Source organism: Salvia splendens, chromosome 20 (genome assembly GCF_004379255.2).
Source record: "Salvia splendens isolate huo1 chromosome 20, SspV2, whole genome shotgun sequence".
Lineage (NCBI taxonomy): Eukaryota > Viridiplantae > Streptophyta > Magnoliopsida > Lamiales > Lamiaceae > Salvia > Salvia splendens.
The window spans coordinates 24,496,563-24,520,644 of NC_056051.1; the positions used below are offsets into that span (position 1 = coordinate 24,496,563).

Below are 24,082 nucleotides of genomic sequence, written 5' to 3' on the forward strand. Positions count from 1 at the left end.
TGCCATATGGAAAATAATTTTAGATTAATTAATTATAAAATGACAGAATGATAATTTTATGGTACATTTTATTCAATAAATATTTTTTTTAATTTTATTTTTTTAAATTTTTTTTTGGTCAACTACATATACAATTCATGTCAACTACACATATAATGTCAACTATGTGTACAATCCAATCCATGTCAACTACATATACTCCCTTCGTCCCGCTTTCGGAGTCTCATTTGAGTCGGGCACGTGTTTTAAGAAAGTGTTTGAGTGTATAATAAATAAATGTTGTATTGGACATTGAGACCTTCTTTTAGTTGAGTGTGTAATAAATATATGTTGTAGTGGATGTTGGGACCCACTTTTAACACTTTTTACTACTTTGTAGGCATTTTATATTAGTTTATCTCAAAAGGGCCTCCTAAAGTGGGACGCCCGAAATTGATCAATCGGGACTCCTAATGCGGGACGGATGGAGTACAATTCATGTCAACTACATATACAATTCATGTCAACTATACACATATAATGTCAACTATAAGTTGTTGATATTTGATGTGCATGCTATTGATGATAATACCCCCGAGTTGACATAATCTACTTGCAGTTGACATTTAAAAAATGTTATGGATGAGTGATGATGTGTAATTTTCGAGTTCAAATATTAATGGTACAGTTCACACAAGTTTAATAAATTGACTCTAATATTACACCGAATCTGCAAGAATACAGAGCCGATTGTAGTACTTCGAGTGTCGATCCACAGGGAAGGAATTGATTATTTAACTCTAAAACAAACAAAAGACATATTAAAAAGGATTTTTGCTTTCAAGGTTTTGATTTCTAAAAGTTAAGGATAAAATTAAGCTGCAAGTTAACTAAGGAAAGACTAATCAGATGGAAAAACATGTCACTCCAAGTTGCTCATTAGACTAGAATCGTTCTACACCTATATCAAAAGCATATATTTGGGATTAATGAATAAACCTAATCGCGTGCACTGAACATGTTTGCGACGTATAATTCACAGTCAGCTGAACACTTGTTCCATGAATTAACTTTCAAAGATATTAAATTCCTGCGGAAGCGCGGGAATAAAAGATCATCTACTATACGAACTTACCTAATCCGTTGTCAAATTAATATCTGAACAATTCTAATTTAACAACACATCAATTGATTAGTCCATCCAAGTCTATGTTAAAGAGACGATAAACAAGGATTAAACATCTATAACAATAGAGGCCTCTAAAGTGATAGAATCTAACATTAAACACATCAACGATGTCAAAACGTGAATTCAAAGGTGTAGATACATTCAAACAAGTCTAAATCACAACTTGAAGCAATATAAAGAGCTTAGCCTAAACACATAATAATAATAACAATTAAAACCGTAGGAAGCATGCTTTTGTTGAATGGAATGGAGATATGGAGACGGATCATCGGAATGTTGGTCGGAATTTCTTCCTTCTCTTCTTCATCCTCTCTTTCTCTCATTTCTTCTCACCTTTTTCTCTGCAAAATTCCCCCCCCCCCCCCCAAAAGTCCACCTTTTCGTCCCTGCCAAAAAAACGTCACCTCTTTCCCTCTCTCCTCTCTCTTTCACTTCCAACCGTGTCTCCATCTCCTTGGGAAAAGAAACTGCAGTATAAAACTGCCTATTTGCAGTTTAAATCAACTGCCCGGACGGGTATATTTTTGCAACTGAAAATTCACCCGGCCAGGTGGACAATTTAGAGGACTTGCTGGAATTTTCGTATTCTGAACATCATACCCGGTCGGGTGGAATTATTAGGCATAAAATACACCCGGCCGGGTGCCTCATTTTGAGAGCTTTCTGGACTCACAACGCAAACTGGGCAGTCTGTCATATTGGGAATTTTGCACAACTTTTTCACCATCCGAGCTTCATTCCTACACCATAAAACATACTTTTGCAAGTATCAAACTATATAAATCATGTAAAGTTAGGGGAATAAAAATGTTCGATTTGATTCGCATCAAGTGACTAAAAATGCATCTCAATTCTCAATTAAGTTAAAAAATCTAAACCTGACCAATCATTTATATTACTCCTATTATAGGATATTTCACCAAATAATGGTGTGCCTATTATTAAGTTGTGGATCCAGCACTATATTCCGTTTTGTTTTAAAGTTTTTTCATTAGCTTGATGTATAATTAATGATTATAAATTGATAAATAATCGTTTAACGTTTGCAAATTGTGTTCACATAGAGTTTCCTATTTAATTTATTAATTAAATATTTGCCACGTCACTCTCTACACTAAAATAAAGTACAAACTAGAGAATAAAATTTGGTTATTTGATGTGGGTGAAACTACTAATATTGGTGGTTGTTTGATATTAAAAGAAAAAATTTCTTGATTTCATGTTTGACATTTGGTGAAAAGAGGGTGTAATCTCAATACTGAATTATTGGAGGCATCTCCACTTTGGTCATTTAATCAACCAATATCAATTGGGCATATTATACTAATATAGATGAATCTCATGTGGTCATGAAAAGTGAATAGACTTGCCCCAAGTTTAATTCATAGGCTTTTTTTAATAAAGAAAGAAAGAAGAGAAACCTTGTGTGATTAGCCCATGATGTAGTAAATTGAGTTGTAATATGACTAGAAAAAGGACATCAAATCTAGATAAGTCTATTTTTGTTGTTCTCTCTATTTTCAGTATTGCCTCAGGCTTCAGCCCTTCACCAGTGCCTCAAATCTCCAATGAACATTATTTATAGCTAATAAAGAAAGGGTGTAATGTGCCTTAATGTCCAATTGTTCATGCTATGTATGACTAGGACTAGGAGAACAAACAACCTAAGATCACCAAAATATAACTACGTGACAAAATTGTAGTAACAAAAATTGAAATTATTATACAATTATATTTGAATATTGGATGAACTATATATGAAATGTGTACTAGGAGTAGTATGTTGTTTTAGCAAAATGGAATTTAAATATAACGGTGAACGAAAAAAGAAATGTTTTTGTCAAGATCAAAACGAGTATCGAAAATATTCAAAAATAACAATTTGGAAACGAAAATATTAAATAAATAAAAGAACAAAAAAGATATTATACTAGTATTAAATAGTTAAAAAGTAACTCTGGTTAAGCTCTAATATGGCCATTAACATGGTTATTCTAACTGTAGTTAGAGGTAGCCCAAATTTTGGTTAAAAACATGAAAAGTGAAACCCTACATCTTCATACATTTGCAATTTCAGATATTTTTTGGGGCATTTCAGATTTCTCATTTCTCATATGAGGTTTGACTAAAAGAAACTTTTGCAGTTTTCCCATATCAATTTGGTGGGAAAAATTTGAACAAAAGGAGGGAAGGAATTCCTGACAAAATTTCAACTCCGGCTGAATTCTGAAATGGAAAGGTAATTTTAATTTTCGGTGAGCGAGTTTTTTTTGTGTGTGTGTGCTGAATCTAGGGTTTATGTACAGTGCTAATTTTGATTGGGAGCGGAATTGTTTTTTTTTTGTGTGAATTAGCTCAGATCCATTGTACTGGTTTGCTTTAATCTCAAATTGGCTTAATTTCTCTGATTCGTGTGTGTTAGCCGTTTTTTGGTACGTTCTGATAGTTGCTTGAAATTTTATCTCAATTCATGCTGTTGAAGTAATTTTACGACGTGTTGACAGTTTTGCCCCGGAATTTGCTAATTTGGTGCAATGTATAATCTACTGCTTTTAGTCTCCTTTTTCTTTTATTTTGGCAATTGATGTTAAGGGATTCACTGAATTCTGCAATGTTCAAAGGGTGAAGAACGTAAGAAATACTAGTTCAGAGACTTGCTAATTAAGGCTGTGTTGTGAACTAGAACTTCAGATGCAAATGGTTGTGGGTCCCAGATAAGCCTCGTGCAATTTGATATCATATGCAAAATTAAGTATAGTGTGCATGCATAATGTCTATGATGTGCGGTTGTCACTTTTGCAAAAGTATCAGGAGGCTGCCATGGAGGCCAGCACTATTCTACTTTGCGGTGATGCTATAGATGAGTGGCACAATTTTGATTTTTGTTCCTTTTTGCCATTGAGGGTCAATCATTGCAGCCATTCTGCTGTTCCATCTTGGGACTGCTGTATTTGTTTCAGTACCTTCTTGACTCTAATGCGGTTATTCTGGCGAAGATTGTCTATTTTGTGTTTACGATACTTCACACTTGCATGAAGAATTTTCTAGATTCTCCTTGAATCATTCTTCAAGATGTAATAGTATTTTGGCTGATAAATGTGATGCAGCTTTAGAAAAGAGAAATTATAATCTGTGTGTTACTCTGTAGGTAAAAGATTATTCAAATCCATTAAAAATGATATAAAACCATCTCTAAACTCTTAAGTTGTGAACTAACATATCCTTCACTGACCCCTCATATTCCCTGCTTCCTCCTTGTTTTCACTGGTATTGTGCCTTCTTGATCCCTTACTACTAACTACTAACACCATCCCTGATTCCAATACTTGATGTGTTGATAAATTTACGTGTCTGTTCGGTCTTATGGGCAGATTGATCATTTTAAAACCTGGTTCCTTTTCTTTTATTGGTAACTTGGCTCCATTTGCAGTGGATTGTTGTCATTTGATGTACCTTTTCCTTTGACTTAGTGTATTAATATATTTTTTTGGATATTATTTGAAAGTTAAGTGATTAATGCTATTCAATGAAATTTTTTGCCTTTCATCTGAACATTTATTTGTTTTGTGAATTTCTTATCTTCTTTCATTATTCTGACACTTGGTATGAAGCAGGTGTTGACAGATCTGAAGATTCTCAGCTATCAGTGGTGTGAAGTTTAGTGAGAGTGCTATCATTGATCAAGTCAACTTTTGAGATCCAAACAATTAGAGAAGTATGGAGTGCAACAAAGATGAAGCCCTCCGGGCAAAATCAATTGCTGAGGGCAAGTTAGAAAAAAAAGATTTTGCTGGTGCTGTAAAATTTGCTTCAAAGGCTCAGACTCTATATCCAGGTTTAGATGGTATTTCCCAAATTTTGACCACACTTGAGGTGTATATTTCTGCTGAGAACAAAATAAATGGAGAAAATGACTGGTATGGGGTACTTGGTGTGAACCCATCAGCTGATGAAGAAACAATAAAGAAACACTATCGCAAGTTGGCTCTGAGTTTGCACCCTGATAAGAATAAATCAGTTGGTGCTGATGGTGCTTTTAAACTTATTTCAGAGGCCTGGAGTTTGTTATCAGATAAGAATAAGAGGTTGCAGTATAATCAAAGGAGGGGTTCCATAGGGTTTCAGCATAAAGCCCAGATGCATAGTGGTGGTCCATCAGCACCATCCAGGGGAAATGGGACTTTCAACTTCAGCAGCAGGGCACCATCCGTTTTGAAGAACAATACTACTAAGCGGCCACCACCTAAGCCAACTCCTGGACCACCTCCTAGGAATGATACTTTTTGGACTATCTGTCATCGGTGCAAGATGCATTATGAGTACCTTAAAGAGTATCTCAACAGTACTCTCCTTTGTCCCAATTGTCGTGAAGCCTTTTTGGCTTCTGAGACAGCCCCACCTTCAAATTTTCCAAAATCTTCTAATCAGCTTCCTCGGCAGCAATCTTCAAATTCTCGTCCTAGTCGAAATTCTTTTGAACAGGGAAGAAATGTTTCAGCTGCTAAAACCTCAGGTCCATCTCAAGCAGGTTCAAATTTGGGTAAACACTCGTACCAGCAGTGTCCACCTTCTGGATCAAGGGGTGTTGGAAGTACAGAACCATCTATTGCAGCGAAAGCAGCCAATGTTGTTCAGCAGGCACAGAATAAGTTGAAGAGGTCATATAGTGAATTACATGCATCTGCGTTAAGGGAGGGAGGTGTTCAAAAGAGAAAACTAGATGATGATCGTAGTCATTTTGGAATGAACCATAATGTAGCTCCAGGAAATGGTGTCTTTGCAGTTGGTAGTAGTGCACCAGGATCAAGGATTTATGGTTTTTCGGGTACCACCTATCAACAACCAAACAGTACAAGAGAATTATCGCCCCTTGAAACACGTAATTTGTTAATTGCAAAGGCTCGGAAGGAGATTATGAACAAGCTGTTTTTGTGGAGGTCAAAGCCTGAAGCAATCAAACAGAAAAACATATCTAAGGGAAGCAAGAAAGGACATAAAGGTACTAGTCATATTGAAGGACCCGATCAGAATGAGAATGGTGATCAACCAAGGAAGGTTAAGGTCAGCAATTCTGCGGATAATGCTAGTAAAGAGGATCCTGAAGCTGTTTCAATGACTGTTCCAGATCCAGATTTCCATGATTTTGATGTGGATAGATCAGAACTTTCTTTTGGGGATAATGAAGTTTGGTCTGCTTATGATGATGATGATGGCATGCCACGTTTTTATGCTCTCGTTCACAAGGTGGTTTCTAGGAAGCCTTTTAAGCTGAGGATTAGCTGGCTTAACTCAAAAACAACAAATGAATTTAGCAATATGGACTGGGTTGGCTCAGGTTTTTATAAAACGTGTGGAGAATTTTGGGTGGGAAAGCACGAGAACTGCAAATCAATGAATGCCTTCTCTCAAAAGGTTAACTGGTCAAAGGGCCCACGTGGGAATATTTTAATAGTCCCCCGGAAGGGTGATGTTTGGGCACTTTACAAAAATTGGTCATCTGATTGGAATGAGCATACCCCTGATGAAGTAATCCACAAGTATGACATGGTAGCCGTGCTGGATGACTACAGTGAGGAAGAGGGTGTGCGCGTTGCTCCCCTTGTAAAGGTTGTCGGTTTCAAGACAGTATTTCGTCCCAACATGGACCCTGAAGCGATCAAGAGGATTCCAAAGGAAGAGATGTACCGTTTTTCTCACCGGGTTTCAAATCATTTGCTCACCGGGCTAGAAGCCGAAGATGCTCCAAAAGGATGCCTGGAGCTTGACCCTGCAGCTACCCCATTGGAACTTCTTCAGGTGATAACCGAAAAGTAATGAGGTTCCAATCCTAAATGGCGGAATAATGGCGATGAAGAGGCATTGCAGGATGTCCCTAGTAGTAGTTCAGACGAAATTGCTGATGGGTCTAATTAGAGCTCTGGATGTATTTATATATCTCGAGGCCAAGTAGGGAACAAGCAAGTGGACTTGACAAGGTAACCAGCATTCAGTAGGTCAAGACATCGACTAGATGACCGCGTAGTCGGGAAATACAACTGTTTTTTGGTTAGTTTTTGCAACTGCGCAAAAGTGGCGAGCCTTGCTCTCCAGAAACTTCACATTTTAAAACTAGAGCTGCTTTTGGCAGATTCTTTTGAAACTAGAGCTTAGCTGATAAGCTGATCAGAAGAAAAGCAAACAACAGTTTTGGAATTTTGCTGTCTCTATTGCATCATTGATTCGGCAGTTTCAGTGTTTATTGATGCACAAAAATTGAGATTGTTTAACATGTCAATATTCTCTGAACTCTCTACACCTATATTCTTGGTTATGTAGTTAATTTTTTTGTCAGATTGTCTTGCCTCTGATTTCACACACGACTCAGAAATCTAGAAGAGAATGATCACAAATAAAAAGTGTGACCACCATACAATTTAAACCACCATATTATGGCCATCCATAAATTGATTAAATAGCAAAAAAAAATTGATTTTTTTCAAATTTTCGGTTTAATACTACTTGATTTTACTTTGATATTCTTTTCATTATTTGTTGCTCAACATGTTACTGCTGCTCTTTTATAGTTTTTGCTCAACTTATTACTACTGTCATTTCTTGATTGTTGCTTAACGTATACAGTAATTCGTGATATTAATGTGTTTTACATAATGGAATTCAAAGATAAGTATCAACTCACAAGTTTGTTCACATGCATATAAGGTTATATCGGTAATTCTAATTTTTTATATATGTAAATGGACTAAATTAACTCTTTATGGTCGGCCATAATATGGTCATTTAGCATCACTCTTTGAGATATATCTACAATCCGAAGAAGTGTTCAAGCATTTACTACTATTTTGCCGATAATATCTGATTAATGTTGTTTGATTGGATAGATAGAGTTCGAACTTAATTTTGGAGTACTAATACAAATGATTATATCTTGGCTTATAATTTTTTGTTAATAAAAAAATTAATCTCTTGTTAATTTAATTTCGGACAATCTTGAGACAAGTAATTGCACATACAGCTCGCTTCTAAAATAAGTGCACATCAATGCTTAGAAAGGAGAAAAGCTCAACCTTGATTGGCTAAGAAAACCAATAGACTTAAAGAAAGATTAAAGGTACAAACTTATTTTTTTCCAAACCATAGTTTATGCTCTAATGAAGGAGATAAGAAGATTTCAAATGATTAATTGATTTTGACAGTTGAAATTAAGTTGATAACGCGGAATATAAAAGAAACTGCAGAAGAAACCAAATTAATATTACTAGTCGTACCAACTTTTTTTGACTGCCCTAGCCATTTTCAACTTAATTATCGAAATGGTTTTTTTTCTCGTGTTTTAACTTATTAGTACATGCATTGTACATAATAATTTCCGTCTCATAATTATTTTATAAATATTGTCAGTATATATGTAATGTGTTGGTTTTTCATAGGCTTTTGAAATATTGATGTAAGCATCTTGTCAAGAGTTTGCCTATATATATTTTTGTCTCTCTCAGTATAAATTCTTGGCTCTGTCCCGGTAGACTACAAAAGACTATATAATTTATGTAGTAGTATTCTTATATTTCAATTGAATAAACTAAATTTGTTGTCAGGAAAATGAATAAAATTTATATTCTTAGGTGGTGTTCGGTTTTTAAGATAAAATAATACCAAGATATAATTTAGGATTAAGTTATAAGATTATTTTAATAATAGGGGGTTGTTAGCTATGAATAATTATCCCATGATTATCCATCTAGGATTGAGTTGTGGGATTGAATCTCATAAACCAAACACACTACAAATTTAATCTCGGGATACAATCTTGCAAACCAAACACTCTTATAAGATTAAGTAAAAATGCTATCATTGTAGCTAGTAATATACTCCCTCCGCCCCTGAAAGTTTGTCACACTTTTTTCTGCACTCGTTTTGTAAAAAGAATACTAATAAATAGTTAAAGTAAAGGAAATGTAAAGTAAGAGAGAGAATAATATAGAGAAATGTCTTAACTATATTAATCCCCTTCCTACTTTACATCTCTCTCCACTCTAACTATTTATTATTATTTTCACATAATGAGTGCAGAAAAGAACCGTGACAAACTTTCAGGGACGAAGAGAGTAGTAAATAAATGAATATGAAATTTAGTTAGTTAAACTTAGAAAGGGAATATGTTTTTGGGAAAGAAATTAAATGTGGTGTTTTGATTATTTTTGAAATATTTGCCAATATTCATGATTAATAAAATTTATGATGTCGATTTCTTTACAAATTCAAATTCCCACGCAATCAGCTTTTAATTGGAATTATCCCTTTAATCATATACATACGTCCTTTTCTCAATTGTTTTCACAATAATGTACACACGCTCTATAGAGTCTCATTTCTAATGATAATATGATCGTTGACAAAATTAGGGGTAGAGAGAGCCCTACAAACATGCACACCACCACCACAAAACGAAATCATATGTATATATTCCACAAATTATTCGTAAAAATGCCCAATAATTGAGTGTCTTTGCTCTTATTGTTAGTGCATTCATTCATAGGTTGACACATACGCATTAAAGCTTTATTATTTTGGCAAGCCTATTCATTAGTGTTGCAGATGTTAAGTTGTTTTTTTCCCTATAGAAGTAGTCAATTTGGGAATCTAGCTATATTGGTTCAAATATATTTTGATGGGATCTACACTACAACTACTGAAAGTTAGTACTATTATATTATTGAATCTACATGTGGATATGGTCACTCATGGCTAGATAGGTATACCACGACATTTTATGGTGTCAAGCTACTTACCCTTATAAACAATATACCTTATGCCTCGTTGATAAGGAACAATAGGGCTTAAATAAAATTGGTAGGGCTTAAGCCCTACCCTCATTTCACTATGTCCGTCCTTGCACGTTCCAAAATTAAAATAACATTATTTCAAATGTAACCATTCAGATATGCTGGTTTAGTTGTGAGTGGTATGGATGCATGGACGAGCAAGAAATTTTATATAAGTGGCACAAATATATACATAAAAACATTTTAAGGATTTGAGAAGGCATTTAAAAAAAATAATAATAATCAAAATAGCATAAATGAATTTTTTGAGGTGGGGCATTTGCCCTTTATGGAGCTCGTGTAGCTCCGTCCCTGTGTGGATGGGACGAGTGGGGCGATGAGTTGCTGCAGATTGGGTTGGGACAGTTGCATATGTTGATTCTTTAATGGATTGGGCTAACTTTCTAGGCTCTTGATTCGTGGAGTGCTTGTGGATAGAGTTGTATCACAATCACAAATCACAATAATGCCATGGAGTGCTTGACCGTTTCTCGGCTGTTCGTACAACCACAATGCCATTTTCATTTTATAAATTATTTTTTAAAATAATATATTATTCATTCTCTTTTTTATTGGTTAAATTTTTATTTTTTTAATAATTTCATGTATTTTTCTTATATAAATATCACATCAAAAATACTCATTCCGTCCTAAGGTAGTTGGGGCATTTCTTTTAGACACAAGATTTAAAGAAATTGATTTGCTAAAGGTTAAAATGTGAAAAGAGAATAAAGTAAGAGAGATGACGAGAGAGTAAAGTAAGAGATGAAATGAAATTTTTATTAGAAAATGAAATGACTCAACTACTTTGGGACAAATAAAAAAGGAATACGACTCAAACTCCCCCCAAAAAAAACAATTCTCAATAATTTATCTTAATTTTTCCCCCTCTCTATGTGGTACTATGAATTATAATTGAATTATATTGTTTCTATTTTAATTTAATTTTAATTTCAGTTATGTAACTATTTTTACTAATATAAAATACAATTAAGAAAATATAGGTTAATTACGAATAAGGCAACGATGTTGCCAAATGATACTATATCCTTATACTGTTCTAAATGATACTATTGTTCTGGATGCTAAGTAGAAGGACAAAAACCCCATTAGTAGTACTACTTTGTAACTTTGTTAGTAATACTTAACTGTCAATATCTTCTACAACAAAGTATACTGTATATACAAATAAATGAAAATATTTTGTGGCTGGGTCCCAATTCCAATTGAGGGCATAGCAGTGGGGCGCCCTAAAGCCCGCTCTATGTACTGCTACGTCAACATTTTATCCTCCTACCCTTCCACCTGCAGTGGGGCGCCCTAAGGCGAGCCCTATAGATTTTGCTATTGTTTTGTTAATTAATTTAAATGTTTTCAAATATATAAATGCAAACTAATTAAAAAAAACAATTATTAAATGAAAAACGGCAAATACTACATTGATTAAAAAAAAAGTTACACGGGTTAGAAATAAAAAAAAAGTTCTACTCTACAAAATTCCCCACTTCCGTCACAGTTCATCGATCAACCCCTGGAGGTATTCGGCTCTGACCGGATCCGTACACTTCATGAGGGCGTTGTGGGTGTCCAACAACGTCCGCGCCATCGAGGCCGTTGCCAACTCCGAGTAGGCAAGTGTCGTCGGGGTCGGGATAGGGGTCGGGGTCGGGATCGGCGATGGGGAGGCGGCTTGCGAGGAGGATGTCGCATTGGCCTTCCCTTTGTTCGTCGCAGCCTTGACGCCTATGGGACGCCGGGAGGACATCAGTGTGCCGGAACTCTCTTCCTCCGTGTACGTCCGGTTGAGGTCCACAAGACGAATTCCGCTTTCGCTGCTCGTGTAACCACTAGCGTCGGTGGTCTTCGTCCTCGTCGTCGCACCGGTGTGCAGAATCCCGCCTTGGAACTTCTGCTTGTCTCTCAAGAGCGCCCAGGTGCTGAAATGCTTGAAGTCGCCGTACAGGGACTGGTACGACAACAACGCTCTATCGCGCACATCGCTCAAGCTCTCGCCACTTCCCTGCTCCCTCGAGCACTTCTCGTACTCCGTCGCGAACAGGTTGACTTGCTTCTTCACTTGATCTCAGTGCTTGCGGAGCTGCTCCCTATGTCGCTTATACGCGGTCGGCAGCTTCGCCTCATTGTAGCGCTCGACGATGCGCTCCCAGTACGCGAGCTGCTTTTGGTTGTTCGTGAATATCGGATCCTCCGATATATCCACTCAACACCTCGCCAAGACGAGGGTTTCATCCGGTTGGTAGTTCGTACGTTCGGGGGCGTACTCTTCATTCGTTGCCGGAGGTGGCAACCTGTACGCCCTGTACTTGGTCCGCTTCTTTCTGGCGGGGGCGGCAGCGGCGACGCGACGGGAAGGGGCGGCAGCGGCGAGTTAAAGACGGCTCCATGTCAGAGAGACCGTACGAATTCGTACTGAAATCGGGATCGTACTGCGTGTTGGGGTCGAACGACCGATATTCGTCAGGTTGTGTACTCGACCAACGTGTTGGGCTATTGGGACTTGAGCATTCACCGGAATCTATTTTATAGCGTAAGTTGAGAGTGGAAAACTTAATCGAAAGGTTACAAATGAAATGTGGGATAGGGGTATTTATATAAACACAATTTTCGAATTTAAAAAAAAATGGGTTGCATCGTCCGCGCCATTGTCCGTGTAGCCCACAGTGGGCAGACGATACCCTATCATCCGCGCTTCGTCCGCGGACTAAGCTTAGAGCGAGAACGACAAATTGTCCATCGTCCGGCGCACCCACCTCGGGCACGCCATCGTCTGCCCCATTGTGGATGCCCTGAACTATACAATTCTCTACTAAAAAAATTGTGCAAGTAAAAGTTAGACTGTACCTAAAATTCTATTATTCCACACAAAAATTGTTTATATTTTAAATAAAATAAATGCAGAAAGCAAATATGGGTAAGATAGCGATTTTATATTTATTTCCATTAAGGGAGGCACATCGATGACGGTGATGAGGCGCCACACACCTTAGTTTTCACTTCTTCCCCAAACCTCCTAAAAATGGCTATGCCGACTCTGTACCGATCTCGCTGAGTCAACTCGCCGTAGCTGCAATTATCCAGGTGATCGGAGGTCAAATTTTCCGAGGAAGAGCATGATGAACATCAAAGGATTCGGCGCGGCGGAGAGAGAGTATATACGGAAGCATCACACGCACGAGATTAAGGATAATCAGTGCAGCTCCTTCCTCATCAAGCGTATTAAAGCGCCCGTACATCTTGTAATGTCACGGTTTTACTCATTTTTATTTTATTTGATTTGATTTATGTTTGGGGTTCTTTTCCTGTTGGTGAGCTCTGATTGGGCGGGGAGGATATTTTTTTGTGTGTTTTATCATTGGTTGTGATGGAATTTTTGATTTGAAGTTTCGATTCGGTTTTTGTTTAATCCGTTTATCTTCAAATTGACTATATTCTGCAAAGAAAAAATTATGCGAATTATATTCTCTTCTTAGTTCAATGTTCTTAATTTTATGTTTTCAAGCGAATTATATTTTTCATAAGTTAGTATTATCTGAATTTATTTCAGTGAAGGGTGATATTCTCTGCTTAGATTGAAATTTTCTTTTGATCATTTCTGATTTATATGTTGGAGGAAGGTTTAATGTTTCTGGAGGATGTGGTTTCTTGCTATGTTTTTGTGCTCTGCAAGAGATTTTTTTGTGTGTTTCAAAGAGGATTAAGATCATATGAAATTGAAACAAGGTGAATGATGACGGTGGCTATTGATGTTTTCAGGAAAGTTGATTTGTGATATGGTTTGCAACACTATATGCTGGAAGTCGAGTGATAGTTGTTGTTCGAACGATAGCATCGTTTATAGCTTAATCTGTTTATGCTCATATTGTTGCTTTCTGCTAGGTTTGGTCTCATGTCAGGAGGTTTGATCAGCCACAGAAGTACAAACCTTTTGTTAGCCGTTGCATCGTGCAGGGAAATCTTGAAATTGGCAGTCTGAGGGAAGTTGATGTTAAGTCAGGTCTCCCTGCTACGACCAGCACCGAGAGATTGGAGCTTCTTGATGATAATGAGCACATACTTAGTGTAAGGATCGTTGGTGGAGACCACAGACTCAGAGTACGATCAACGTTCCTTCCCCCTTTCAGCTTTCTATGTCTCCTAATTTGTTTCTAGATTTCTCGGGCATTTTTGTTAGGAGTTAAACCATTTTCAACATTGTGTCTCTTAACTAACTTCTGACCTTCCGGTGATAAATATATGGATCAGTAAATTCTTAAGAGTGGCAGTGTTGATTTTGGGTTCATGAATCTTGACTTTAATGCATACAAGCCTTGAAGTTCATGTAAAGCTCGTACAAATAAGATTTACATCGAAACATCTTGGTTGGCTTCATTGTTGTGATAATGCTATGTACCCTGAACATCATATTGTCTTTTAGAAGTTGAATATACAGTGTGAGATCTTCATTTTTGCAGGCCTTATGGTGAGATTCGTATTCGTGATAATGTTTCTTTAAGGCTATGCTTCGATCATAGTGTTTAGAGTCACTCTGCATTCACTTCAATCACACGCTTATATTGACTCGTTGGAGCTCGTCTGATTGCTCTTCTTTTTTTGTGCATTAATCTTACTGGTACACCTTTCTTGCAGAACTACTCTTCCATAGTGTCTGTTCATCCTGAGGTCATTGATGGGAGACCTGGGACAGTAGTGATTGAATCGTTTGTGGTGGATGTGCCTGAAGGGAACACAAAGGACGAAACATGCTACTTCGTCGAAGCACTGATCAGGTGTAATCTGAAATCACTGGCTGATGTTTCAGAGAGGCTTGCTGTGCAAGACAGAACTGAACCCATCCACCGTTCCTAAAACAGTTTGCTGGTATGTTGCTTGTATGCTATTTTCACCAAGGATGAAGCTTTCTTCAAGGCTTTGGAGACAGAAATATAGCCATTCCTTCTGAATTCCACCCTCTTCACTTGCTCTACATTTCTTCTTGTACTATGTTGTCTGGTATTCATAACTAGTTCTCGAAGTCATACTTTTGGCCCGTCGTCTTCTTGCTCATGAACCACGGTATATAGATGTATCTGAGTGTAAACAGATGGAATGAGCAAACTGGAGCCTAGATATGAACTGCCAAAGTGGAGACCTTGTGCTATTGATGTTGTAAATGAGGAGTCATATTTTTCATTTTATGTTGCAGCTATTGAAGCTTGGGAGGTGAATCCATAAAAAAACTGCATTTTAGTTAGTGTCTAAATTAAAATTCCCAAAGAGTTGGCAGCTTAATCCCAAGGAAGGAGCGTAGCAAGGCCTACCAAAGGCCATCGACATAACACCATTGCATCTGCAAACCAAAAGGAATTGGCCACAAATTTGCACCAAACATCCAATTTTCGAACAAGTATTTGCATGTGTTTTCGCCATTTCATAATGAAGCTCTTCTCTTATTTTATATTTTTTAATGAATAAAGAGAGACAAGTATACATGTATTGAAGGATAAAAGTAAGTAAAGAGTGAAATATACATGTTTCAAAATCAATTCTAGAAATGTTCATGTCTTTCGCTAGCAATACCAGAGCAGAGTAGAAAAATGGTTTTGCTCACTTTTGAGATAGAAGAACATCTTTGTAAGGCGTGGGTAGCTTCATTGCTCGACCCTTCTCCACGTCCCCTGCCGTTTCGTTTCTGGAGCGTTTCGCATCTGACATCCTCCTCCTTCTAGAATCTTCGGACACGAGTGGCATGTGCACTTCTGTTAACTCATTGAGCCTCTCTTGTGCTCCGCCTCGAAGCTTCTCCAGTCTCATCCCATTAAGCTGTTGCATCTTGAACACTTTTACTACGTTCACTGTCGCCCCAATGAAGAGCGTCGAACTTGCAATTATGCATAACCATATGCACGTCTCGCCCTTCAAATCCCGACATGGCATACTGAGATGAAATTCTCAAATTGAAAGTATGCAATTCAATATTAGGACAACAACAAGATCTGGCTATTACTTCAGTTGATTGACGAACAAACGACTTCGAAATTAAGTAAATTCAAGACACATATCCTATACTACAAGGCATACATATACACAAGAGAAGTCAGGCGATGTCAGGTTGGCACTTACCTGCAATTCCAAGCCGTGGTGAATGGCGGCATCGTGTTCTAGACAATTGATAACTGCACTGACTATAAATAACACGCCCGCCAACAAGAAAGGAATAAGAACAGCCTCTTGCAAGATTTGAATATGAGCATCCGACCTCTCGTAGATCTGGCATTATGGATTGATCCAACCAGCCTCAGGACCGGACCAGCAATGAACATTCTTAAAGCATGCTTCTCCAATTTAACAATCCATATCCTTTTTCTGCCTGTCCAACATTCGTTCATCCACCAAACTTTCCATAAGCAGACGCAAAATTAAGTTGAAGAAGCATAAATTATAACATGATAATACAGGTTAAATCACTCTCATTAATAGTACTCCCCCTGTCCCCCATTAATTGTCCACTTTTGCCATTTTCGTTCGTCCCAAATTAATAGTCTCACATTCCACTAACTCATTTCACTCACATTTTATAAAACTATATAAAAGTAAGACTCATGTTCCACTAACCTTTTCAACCCACTTTCTATACATTTCTTAAAATCTGTGCCGGAACCAAAGTGGACAACTATTAGGGGATGGAGGGAGTAATAAACATCGATCAATCCTACCCGATTTCAATGGAAGTGCAGATTCCTCTACTTTGTGTCAACTATTCCTCCACGAGAACTAATCAATGCTAAAGTATCGCTTCAAACAATGACAGTTTCAAAATGTTACACCAAGACTAGGTACGTACCCATTAAATGATGATGATATCATAATCCAAAAAGGAGAACACTATAATCCTCACCTATTTTGGGCACATGAGTGTCATTTATCTATCTAATGTTACGGACTCCAATGCTAGGAAACTCATCCCACAACAGTTATGTCAGACAGTTTCCTCTCTCCTCATGAGCTAGTCTTTTAGGATTAGTTATCGTATTTGGAGAGTAACATTGCAGCTTTGATCAATGTACTACTCCCTCCGTCCTCAGTTAAGATGACACAGTTTCCTTTTTAGTTTGTCCTAAATAAGATGACACATTTCTATTTTTAAAAATTTTCTCTCACCAATTAATACACCTAACCATTTTTCCCTTCTCAATTAAATATTCAACTCACTTTCTCTCTTCATTTAATACTTACACACACATTTTCTCTCTCCAATTAAACACATTAACCAACAACTTCTAAAATCTCATACCGGCTAAGAAATGGACGGAGACATTAACCGACTTGACAACTCGAAGTAGTAGCTTGGGAATAGGAACTATGTATATATGACCAACGAGGACATCTGAGAGCCAACTCGAAGTGGTGGCAAGGAAAGTAGTTAGCATCCAAAAGAACACTCTCTTAAATCTCACTAATAGACTTGTAATTTTTGATGAGTTTTCATGTTTGATCGGTAACATTTGAACTATATCCTTATGCATATAGCATGATCTATTCAATCAAAGTTACTGACACACATTTGATTAGAAAGAACTATCCATCTTAATCGCAATTGAAACATACTAATTGAATGGTACCTGTATGAAGAGAAAAAGTGTGGCGACGAAGAGAAGAATAGTGCAGATGGTGTAAACGAGTGGAACGGCAAACTCGACGAGAGCGAGCTGCAGATCGTACTCCATCAGCGACATCCGGTAATCGATGGCGGCGAGATGCGCGAAGAGATCGTGCACGTTCACGATTATAACCGCGAAATATCCCAACAGCAGCAGCACCAGTCCGGATCTAGGCTCGCCGGAGAACTGCGCGACGAAGCAGCCGACGAGGAGGATCGTGGCGAAGATGTAGAGCCCCGCGTTCATGTACTCCGCCCGGTGCCGCGACACTCTCGACCCGTACGTTCGGGCCTCTCGCGCCGACGTCACCATTTTTCTCTTTCTTCAGAGATGATGAGAGAGAGAGAGAGAGAGGGATTTTGGTTCGTTGAGGAAGAAGAATTAGTCAGTGTAGATTGGGGAGTTTGTTTATATGTTTACGTGGCTCTATGCATGAGTATCGTCGCGGTTGGTGTGATGCTTCTGCTGCAACACGTGTCGCTTTCGCCATATCGATTAATGGGTCATTATTTATTAAGGAAGTTGAATTAAGTAAAAGTGGATTGAGGCCGCCGCCGTCATGACCATTTCCGGCGAAACGGCTGCTAAAAGAAGGTATCGCATTCTATTCCACTCCACCTGTTTGACAAAATGCTCCAACGAATTACGTATGGCAGAAGCAGAAATGTAGGTGATGGAGTTTAATTATTTGTTGTTTTTGTTAGGATCCAAACAGAACACAGCCATTGAGATGAATTGAACAGTAAACATGAAGCTCATAATATCCAAAATGTATATTGATAGAACAGTAAACATCGAGATTTGTTGTTTGATGAATTGATTTTAATTACCAGGGCACTTATTCATTAATTGATAGGGTGTTTGATACTTTGATATATGCTGCATTAGGATTTCATAGGTGACTTTTGTATTTGATTATAAACGCCCTAATAATAAAAAAAACAAGATGTAATTAAAAAACCTGATATAGTAAATACTTGTATAGTATATTATTCTCCATCAGGAATGTATGGGCTATAAACTGGTAATTGTTTATCCAAACTTTCCAAATTATACATCAAATTCTGGTGACTATGGAGCTTGTTGTCAAGTGATTCTCATAGGTTGAAAAGGATGCAAGTTTTATACAGAATGATGAACAACTTTGTTTTTTTCTTTTGCATATAAACCTTTAGGTACATTCTTTAGTAATCTTTCATTTATAGATATAGTTTCTCTAGCATGCCGCAACTTTTTCCTCATTCGTTTTTTGCGAGGTGGATCCAAATCATTCTGCATCTACCTCTTTCTCATGTATATGGCATTTATTCTCAAGTATATCAACTAGTTGGCCTGTGAAAAAGGGAATCACAGAGTCAGAAATGCTTGCTTTTTAGTTGAAACAGATTGATTTTTTTGAGTTGGCTGAGACACAGTTATTGATTCTGTTAACTATGTGACAAAATGAAACTCACTTTTGTTGCATCAGTAACCACCAGCTGCAACTGCTGCTGAATTGCTTTCTCATCACCTTTTTCCTCATCCACCTTTAGATACTGAATTGGTTTATCTACTGTGTTTGCCTCTTTCACCTCTAGATGTTGCTCGGACTTCTCGGAAGGAGTTTTGAGATCCCATTTCTGAGGTTGTTTCACACTCCCCCTTTTCCTGTATATGCAGTACAGGATGAGCTGCAGGATGCCTAGTGGGCTACCAACAAGATTCGGAGACTGTAAAACAGACCACAGTTCGAAAAGTTTGTTATTTAAATCAGCCATTTCCCTTACGAAAAATAGACCTTATGATCACACTAACCGCAAGAAAAAGATCATGGCTTAATAGTCCATACGCCATCCAAAGGGAGCTTGCTAGAAACGAGAAGAGTGACAGGTAAAATGGCATAAACTCCACGCTCTTCGTCTGTATCACTTTTTTCTGACATAATCACAACAACTATATCAGAAATTCTCCAAAAAGAAAACGAATTTTCCCATTAACTAAAGTAGTACTCACCATAGCCACCAGTGGAGAACCATACATTGCTACAGATGCTACCAGTCCTATGCTTCCAACGAACGCCTTTCGATGATGGTGATCGTGGAATGCAAATGCTGATAGTAGCACAACTGAACTGGACAGCAGGACAACAGGTAGAGTCATCATAGCCACCTTTTTCTGCAATTTCATCAAAGCTATGTTGATATTACATGATACGAAATGCTTGTTGTTTGATTTTGTGTACAATAACTTGCCTTTCCATCGGTTGAAGCGTAGTAGAAATATAACAATATGAAAGATAGCTCCAGAAGAATTCCTATTCCATTGATTGTAACCACAGGAAAGTTTTCCCATTTGTAACTTACAACCGGCAAGCCATACCAAGTATAAAGAATACAGTTCAATAGAGCCATGATATATGGCACACATGAATACTCTTCAATGCTCTTTTTCCTTATCACCTTTGAGAAAGTGAATCTGAAAATGTTAACATTCAGTTTTATAAACATTTTGTATTATCGTAAGTTGAAAAATGGAGTAAGAGTTTAGAGTTTTTAGTTACATAGGTGCTGCATATAGTAGCATAGAGGCTGCATTGCCTGCAAGAAAATAAAACGTTTAAAACTCAATGCTACAACGAATCTAATGAGAAGGTTGATCTGTTGGGAGCAGAAAAAGTTTACCTGAAATGCCTACTGCTATACGCAATTTCTCTTCCATAACGTTTGGTTTTGAATATCCGGCCTACGAAGTGCTGCTGCTGATTATTCTTTCTCGTTATCTGCTTGTAATAGTGAGAGAACGGTATATATAGAGCGAAGAAAGAAGAATAACCAGCAGACAATTGTATGAATAAGAGTGCAGCAGTCTGCATCCTAGTGACTTGTGGAGAAAATCTCTGGGTGATTAAAGAATTTATTTCCCTTGATTTTGTTGTTTCAAAATAATTTTAGCATCTCTTAAATATAAAAGGACAGGAATGAGACTAAACCAGGAAAATGTATAAAAGAATAAGTTGCCAGGTTCTCTTGCAAGTGGAAGATGTTACAAGACTTCCACTGTCCACTTATAACAACTGAGGTGATCTTTTTAATTCTAGTTTCCTGATCTTTCTCTGAATGGTGGAAAAGAAATAAGTAAACAGTACAAGTTCATTTTGTCTACTTTATGTTCATAACCATTAGTAACAGCTTTTGGTATCAATAGTGCTTTTACATATAAATTTGAAAGTTTTTCTGCTAATGATCATTTTAAACTTGCAATCATAACCATGTTGCATTGCAACTCTTCAAGGTTAGTAAAACATATCATACATTGATAGAAAATCTTAATTATTTAATGCCTGATTCATTACATCACTGATCTGATTTATCTGATGTTTGGCTTCATTTCCAAGAGTGCTTCATGACTACTAATATAAGTTTGTGTAGTTTAAGAAATCAAGAATTATGTAAAAAAACTGACTCGTCGTTACATTCCTATAGTGTTCAATTACTTAAAATACTTCCTTTCATATTTTTCATAGTTTGTGCCAAGATTTATGAAAAAGGTCACTTTTATGATTGGTGAGCTAACATTTCCTTTCTGTTGTCTTCCATTGTTTCTACTTTATACAATGGGAACTTAATGCTTTATTCTATACATTAAGTGGGTGTTATTATTTCCACCATTATCCTAATAAACTTGTTTTGGATGATGCTTGCATGTGATGTATCATAACATTTGGGACACACAAGAATTTGGTTCTTATCACAAATTTCACCATTCTATGGTTCAAAACAGTCTAATACATAGACACATATTCTCAAATTTGACTGTCATGATGCATGTTGGTTAGAAACATTCTCTTTAGACTATTTGCTAAAGAATGCAGGATATGCCGATGCTTGAAATGTGCACGTTGTCTATATTTATGATCTTTTTTTTTCATTTGTTTCAATATATATGAGATATTATACTCTATTAGAGCACCCGCAACGCGTCGCGCGGGTGTCTCGTATCTCGTCCCTCCGAGACGAGACGGCAGCGAGACGAGACGGCAGCGAGATGCATTGCAGCGTCCCATCTCGTCCCGGTCTCGCCGAGACGCCCGTCCCACCGAGACGGCTGGCGAGCCAGCTCGCGACGCGCCCGCGCGATGTGGCGCGCGCTGGCGTTAGGCGTGACGCCCACTCGCCGGCCCGCGAGTGGGCTTCGTCACGCTGAAGCAATAAATTATTTTTTTAAAATTCGAATTTAATAAAAAAAATTTAAAATTTTCAAACGGTAATGTTACATTTTCGACCGTTATTTATTTATTTTTTTCTTTTTTTACTCTATAAATACTCCTATTTCATCCTCATTATACACACAAACACACATCTATTCTTCCCAAATCATCTCCATTTCCTCTCCAATTTTCATCTAACCTCTCCAATTTTCATCACAAAATGTCCGGCGACGGAAACTCTGGCGGCTCCGGCGGGTTTGACATCAACGCGTTTGGCGACTGGGGGCATGTACAATGTCTTGGGTGGTTCCGGTTTCGGTTCGTCGACGTCGGGCACCCAAGGCTCGTCGACGCCGGCGGGGTACCAACCACCTCATTTTGATGTGGATGCATACGCTCGTCCCTCCGCCCCGAGGTATTCGCAGAGATTATCCCAAATTAGGGAGGATTATCCGGATGAACCCAATCCGGAAGGAGGGCGAGGCGGTGGAAGCTCCAGGGCATTCGACGCCGTGGAGGAAGAGGAGGAGGCGGCCGACGAAGAGGAAGATGTAGGCCATCATCCGTACAGCCGCAAGGACACGATGGCTCTGTACAACGCCTGGATCCGTGTCTCGTACAATCCCATCGTCGGGAATCAACAATCCCGGAAGTGCTTTTGGGAAAAGGTCACCGAGGCCTACAACGAGATTAAGCCGAAGGGGTCCCGCCGCCGCACATTGAAGATGCTCCGAAGTCATTTTGACTGAGTCGACAGAGAGGTCAAAAAATTATGTGGCATCTACAAGAATGAAGCGGCCACTGGAGCCGACATTCTGAGATCGACTTTGCGAGTCTATTTCGACGACAACGACAAAGAATTCAAACATGTCGATGTTTGGGAGACCGTCAAAGACGTCGAAAGGTGGGTCGGCGATGTCCAGTCCAGCACGGGATCGACCTCGAAACGCACGAAGTACACGGCGGGTGGCCAATACTCGTCTAGTGGGAGCGGTTCAGGCAGCGCCGCACAAGAGGTTGCCTCACAGGAGGTTGAGGGCACGACAGACGATGCAGGGGGGTCCTCCCATGGGCGTCGTCGGCCGCAAGGGATCAAGGCGGCGAAGGCGGCTAGAGGGAGGAGGGGCCGAGACGAATCAAGCCAGGCGGGTTCCCAAGGGCCGTCCTCCTCCCTAATGTCCATGTACTTCACCGCCACGATGGCGGACACTTCCTGGATGACGGTCGCCCAATATCAAGCCCATCATGCCGGCATTGTGTATCTGGCGGGACAACTTGGTATTCCGCCTCCATTCGGTGCACCGCCACCGCCTTCGGGGGATGATTCGTCGGCGGAGTAGTTTTTATAATTTCTATAAATTTGAATTTTAAATTATGTCTTTTTTTTATTTATTTTGCCACGAATTTAATTATGTATTTTTTTAGGATTTTAAGTTGTAATTTTATTTTATTTTATTTAATGAAGTGTGTTTTTATTAATTGAATTTGTGTGAAATAAAAATAAAAAATGAAATTGAATGAATAGTTAAGGGATAGATGGTTAAGAGATGGATGGTTGCAGGTGTTGTCTCTTAGTTAAGAGATGGAGTGAAAAGTACAGTGGGGTCATGAATAGTTAAGAGATGAGACGGTTAAGGGACGGATAAAAGACAGTGTTGCGGATGGCCTTAGTGATTCAGGAATATGCTTATCCCATGTGTTTGTTCTGTTCAACTGGATTACCAACTTTCCAATTGGTTTAATTTATCGGATAGCTATGTGCCATTGGAAAAAAAAATGGAGATCGGCGCTCCAATCAGTGCACAATAGGCGCTGACCGCGTTCGGCAACGCCCGGGGGGCGGCGTCCGCAGATCGGCACCCTTATTGCGAGTGCTATAAACAAGAAGACAAAAAGAAGAAAAGAGAAAAACAAAATAGACTGGAAGCCTTGTAGCATATTAGGGTGTGCTAATAAAGTAATAATGAGGTTATGTAGTGCAATTGTATTTTAAGTGAACTAAATATTTGGTCTCTAAACTTTGCGTTAATATTAAATGCGGTACCCGTTCTTTAAAATTATCACCACACGTCTCTAGACTTTGGCGTAATATTGTTGGACACATTTTCGCACTTTTAAGACCATTTTACCATTTTTCACTTTTTTAACTCAATGATATTTTTGTACTTTTGTATCTAATATTCTCTCTTTGGAAAAAAAATATCATCAATTTATTTGAATATCTACTCACGTATAGGATAGTGATCTCATA

General features: G+C 38.2%; 4 protein-coding genes and 1 long non-coding RNA gene across 5 annotated transcripts; 3 read left to right on the forward strand and 2 right to left on the reverse strand.

Annotated features, from left to right (window-relative positions):
• The first annotated feature begins 3,219 nt into the window (after nucleotides 1–3,219).
• On the forward strand, nucleotides 3,220–7,498 carry LOC121782058. The gene is made up of 2 exons (XM_042179762.1): nucleotides 3,220–3,407; nucleotides 4,783–7,498. Exon 2 carries the CDS (start codon nucleotides 4,886–4,888, stop codon nucleotides 6,980–6,982), a length of 2,097 nt encoding a protein of 698 aa, XP_042035696.1. The 5' UTR covers nucleotides 3,220–3,407; nucleotides 4,783–4,885; the 3' UTR covers nucleotides 6,983–7,498.
• Nucleotides 7,499–12,952: 5,454 nt separating this feature from the next.
• On the forward strand, nucleotides 12,953–15,182 carry LOC121782060 (abscisic acid receptor PYL8-like). Its single transcript, XM_042179764.1, has 3 exons — nucleotides 12,953–13,244; nucleotides 13,885–14,100; nucleotides 14,635–15,182. The coding sequence occupies exons 1-3, from the start codon at nucleotides 13,119–13,121 to the stop codon at nucleotides 14,851–14,853; spliced, it is 561 nt and encodes a 186-aa protein (XP_042035698.1). The 5' UTR covers nucleotides 12,953–13,118; the 3' UTR covers nucleotides 14,854–15,182.
• Nucleotides 15,183–15,303: 121 nt separating this feature from the next.
• On the reverse strand, nucleotides 15,304–17,957 carry LOC121782061. The gene is made up of 2 exons (XM_042179765.1): nucleotides 17,607–17,957; nucleotides 15,304–16,354 (listed from the first exon to the last, which is right to left on the reverse strand). Exons 1-2 carry the CDS (start codon nucleotides 17,955–17,957, stop codon nucleotides 16,310–16,312), a joined length of 396 nt encoding a protein of 131 aa, XP_042035699.1. The 3' UTR covers nucleotides 15,304–16,309.
• A 148-nt stretch (nucleotides 17,958–18,105) lies between these two features.
• On the forward strand, nucleotides 18,106–19,718 carry LOC121782063. The gene is made up of 3 exons (XR_006046238.1): nucleotides 18,106–18,239; nucleotides 19,223–19,514; nucleotides 19,587–19,718. It is a non-coding gene; the product is annotated as an uncharacterized LOC121782063 (long non-coding RNA).
• On the reverse strand, nucleotides 18,638–20,392 carry LOC121782059 (bidirectional sugar transporter SWEET3b-like). Its single transcript, XM_042179763.1, has 7 exons — nucleotides 20,306–20,392; nucleotides 20,185–20,221; nucleotides 19,877–20,099; nucleotides 19,638–19,799; nucleotides 19,440–19,559; nucleotides 19,100–19,354; nucleotides 18,638–18,977 (listed from the first exon to the last, which is right to left on the reverse strand). The coding sequence occupies exons 1-7, from the start codon at nucleotides 20,340–20,342 to the stop codon at nucleotides 18,969–18,971; spliced, it is 843 nt and encodes a 280-aa protein (XP_042035697.1). The 5' UTR covers nucleotides 20,343–20,392; the 3' UTR covers nucleotides 18,638–18,968.
• Nucleotides 20,393–24,082: the final 3,690 nt, after the last annotated feature.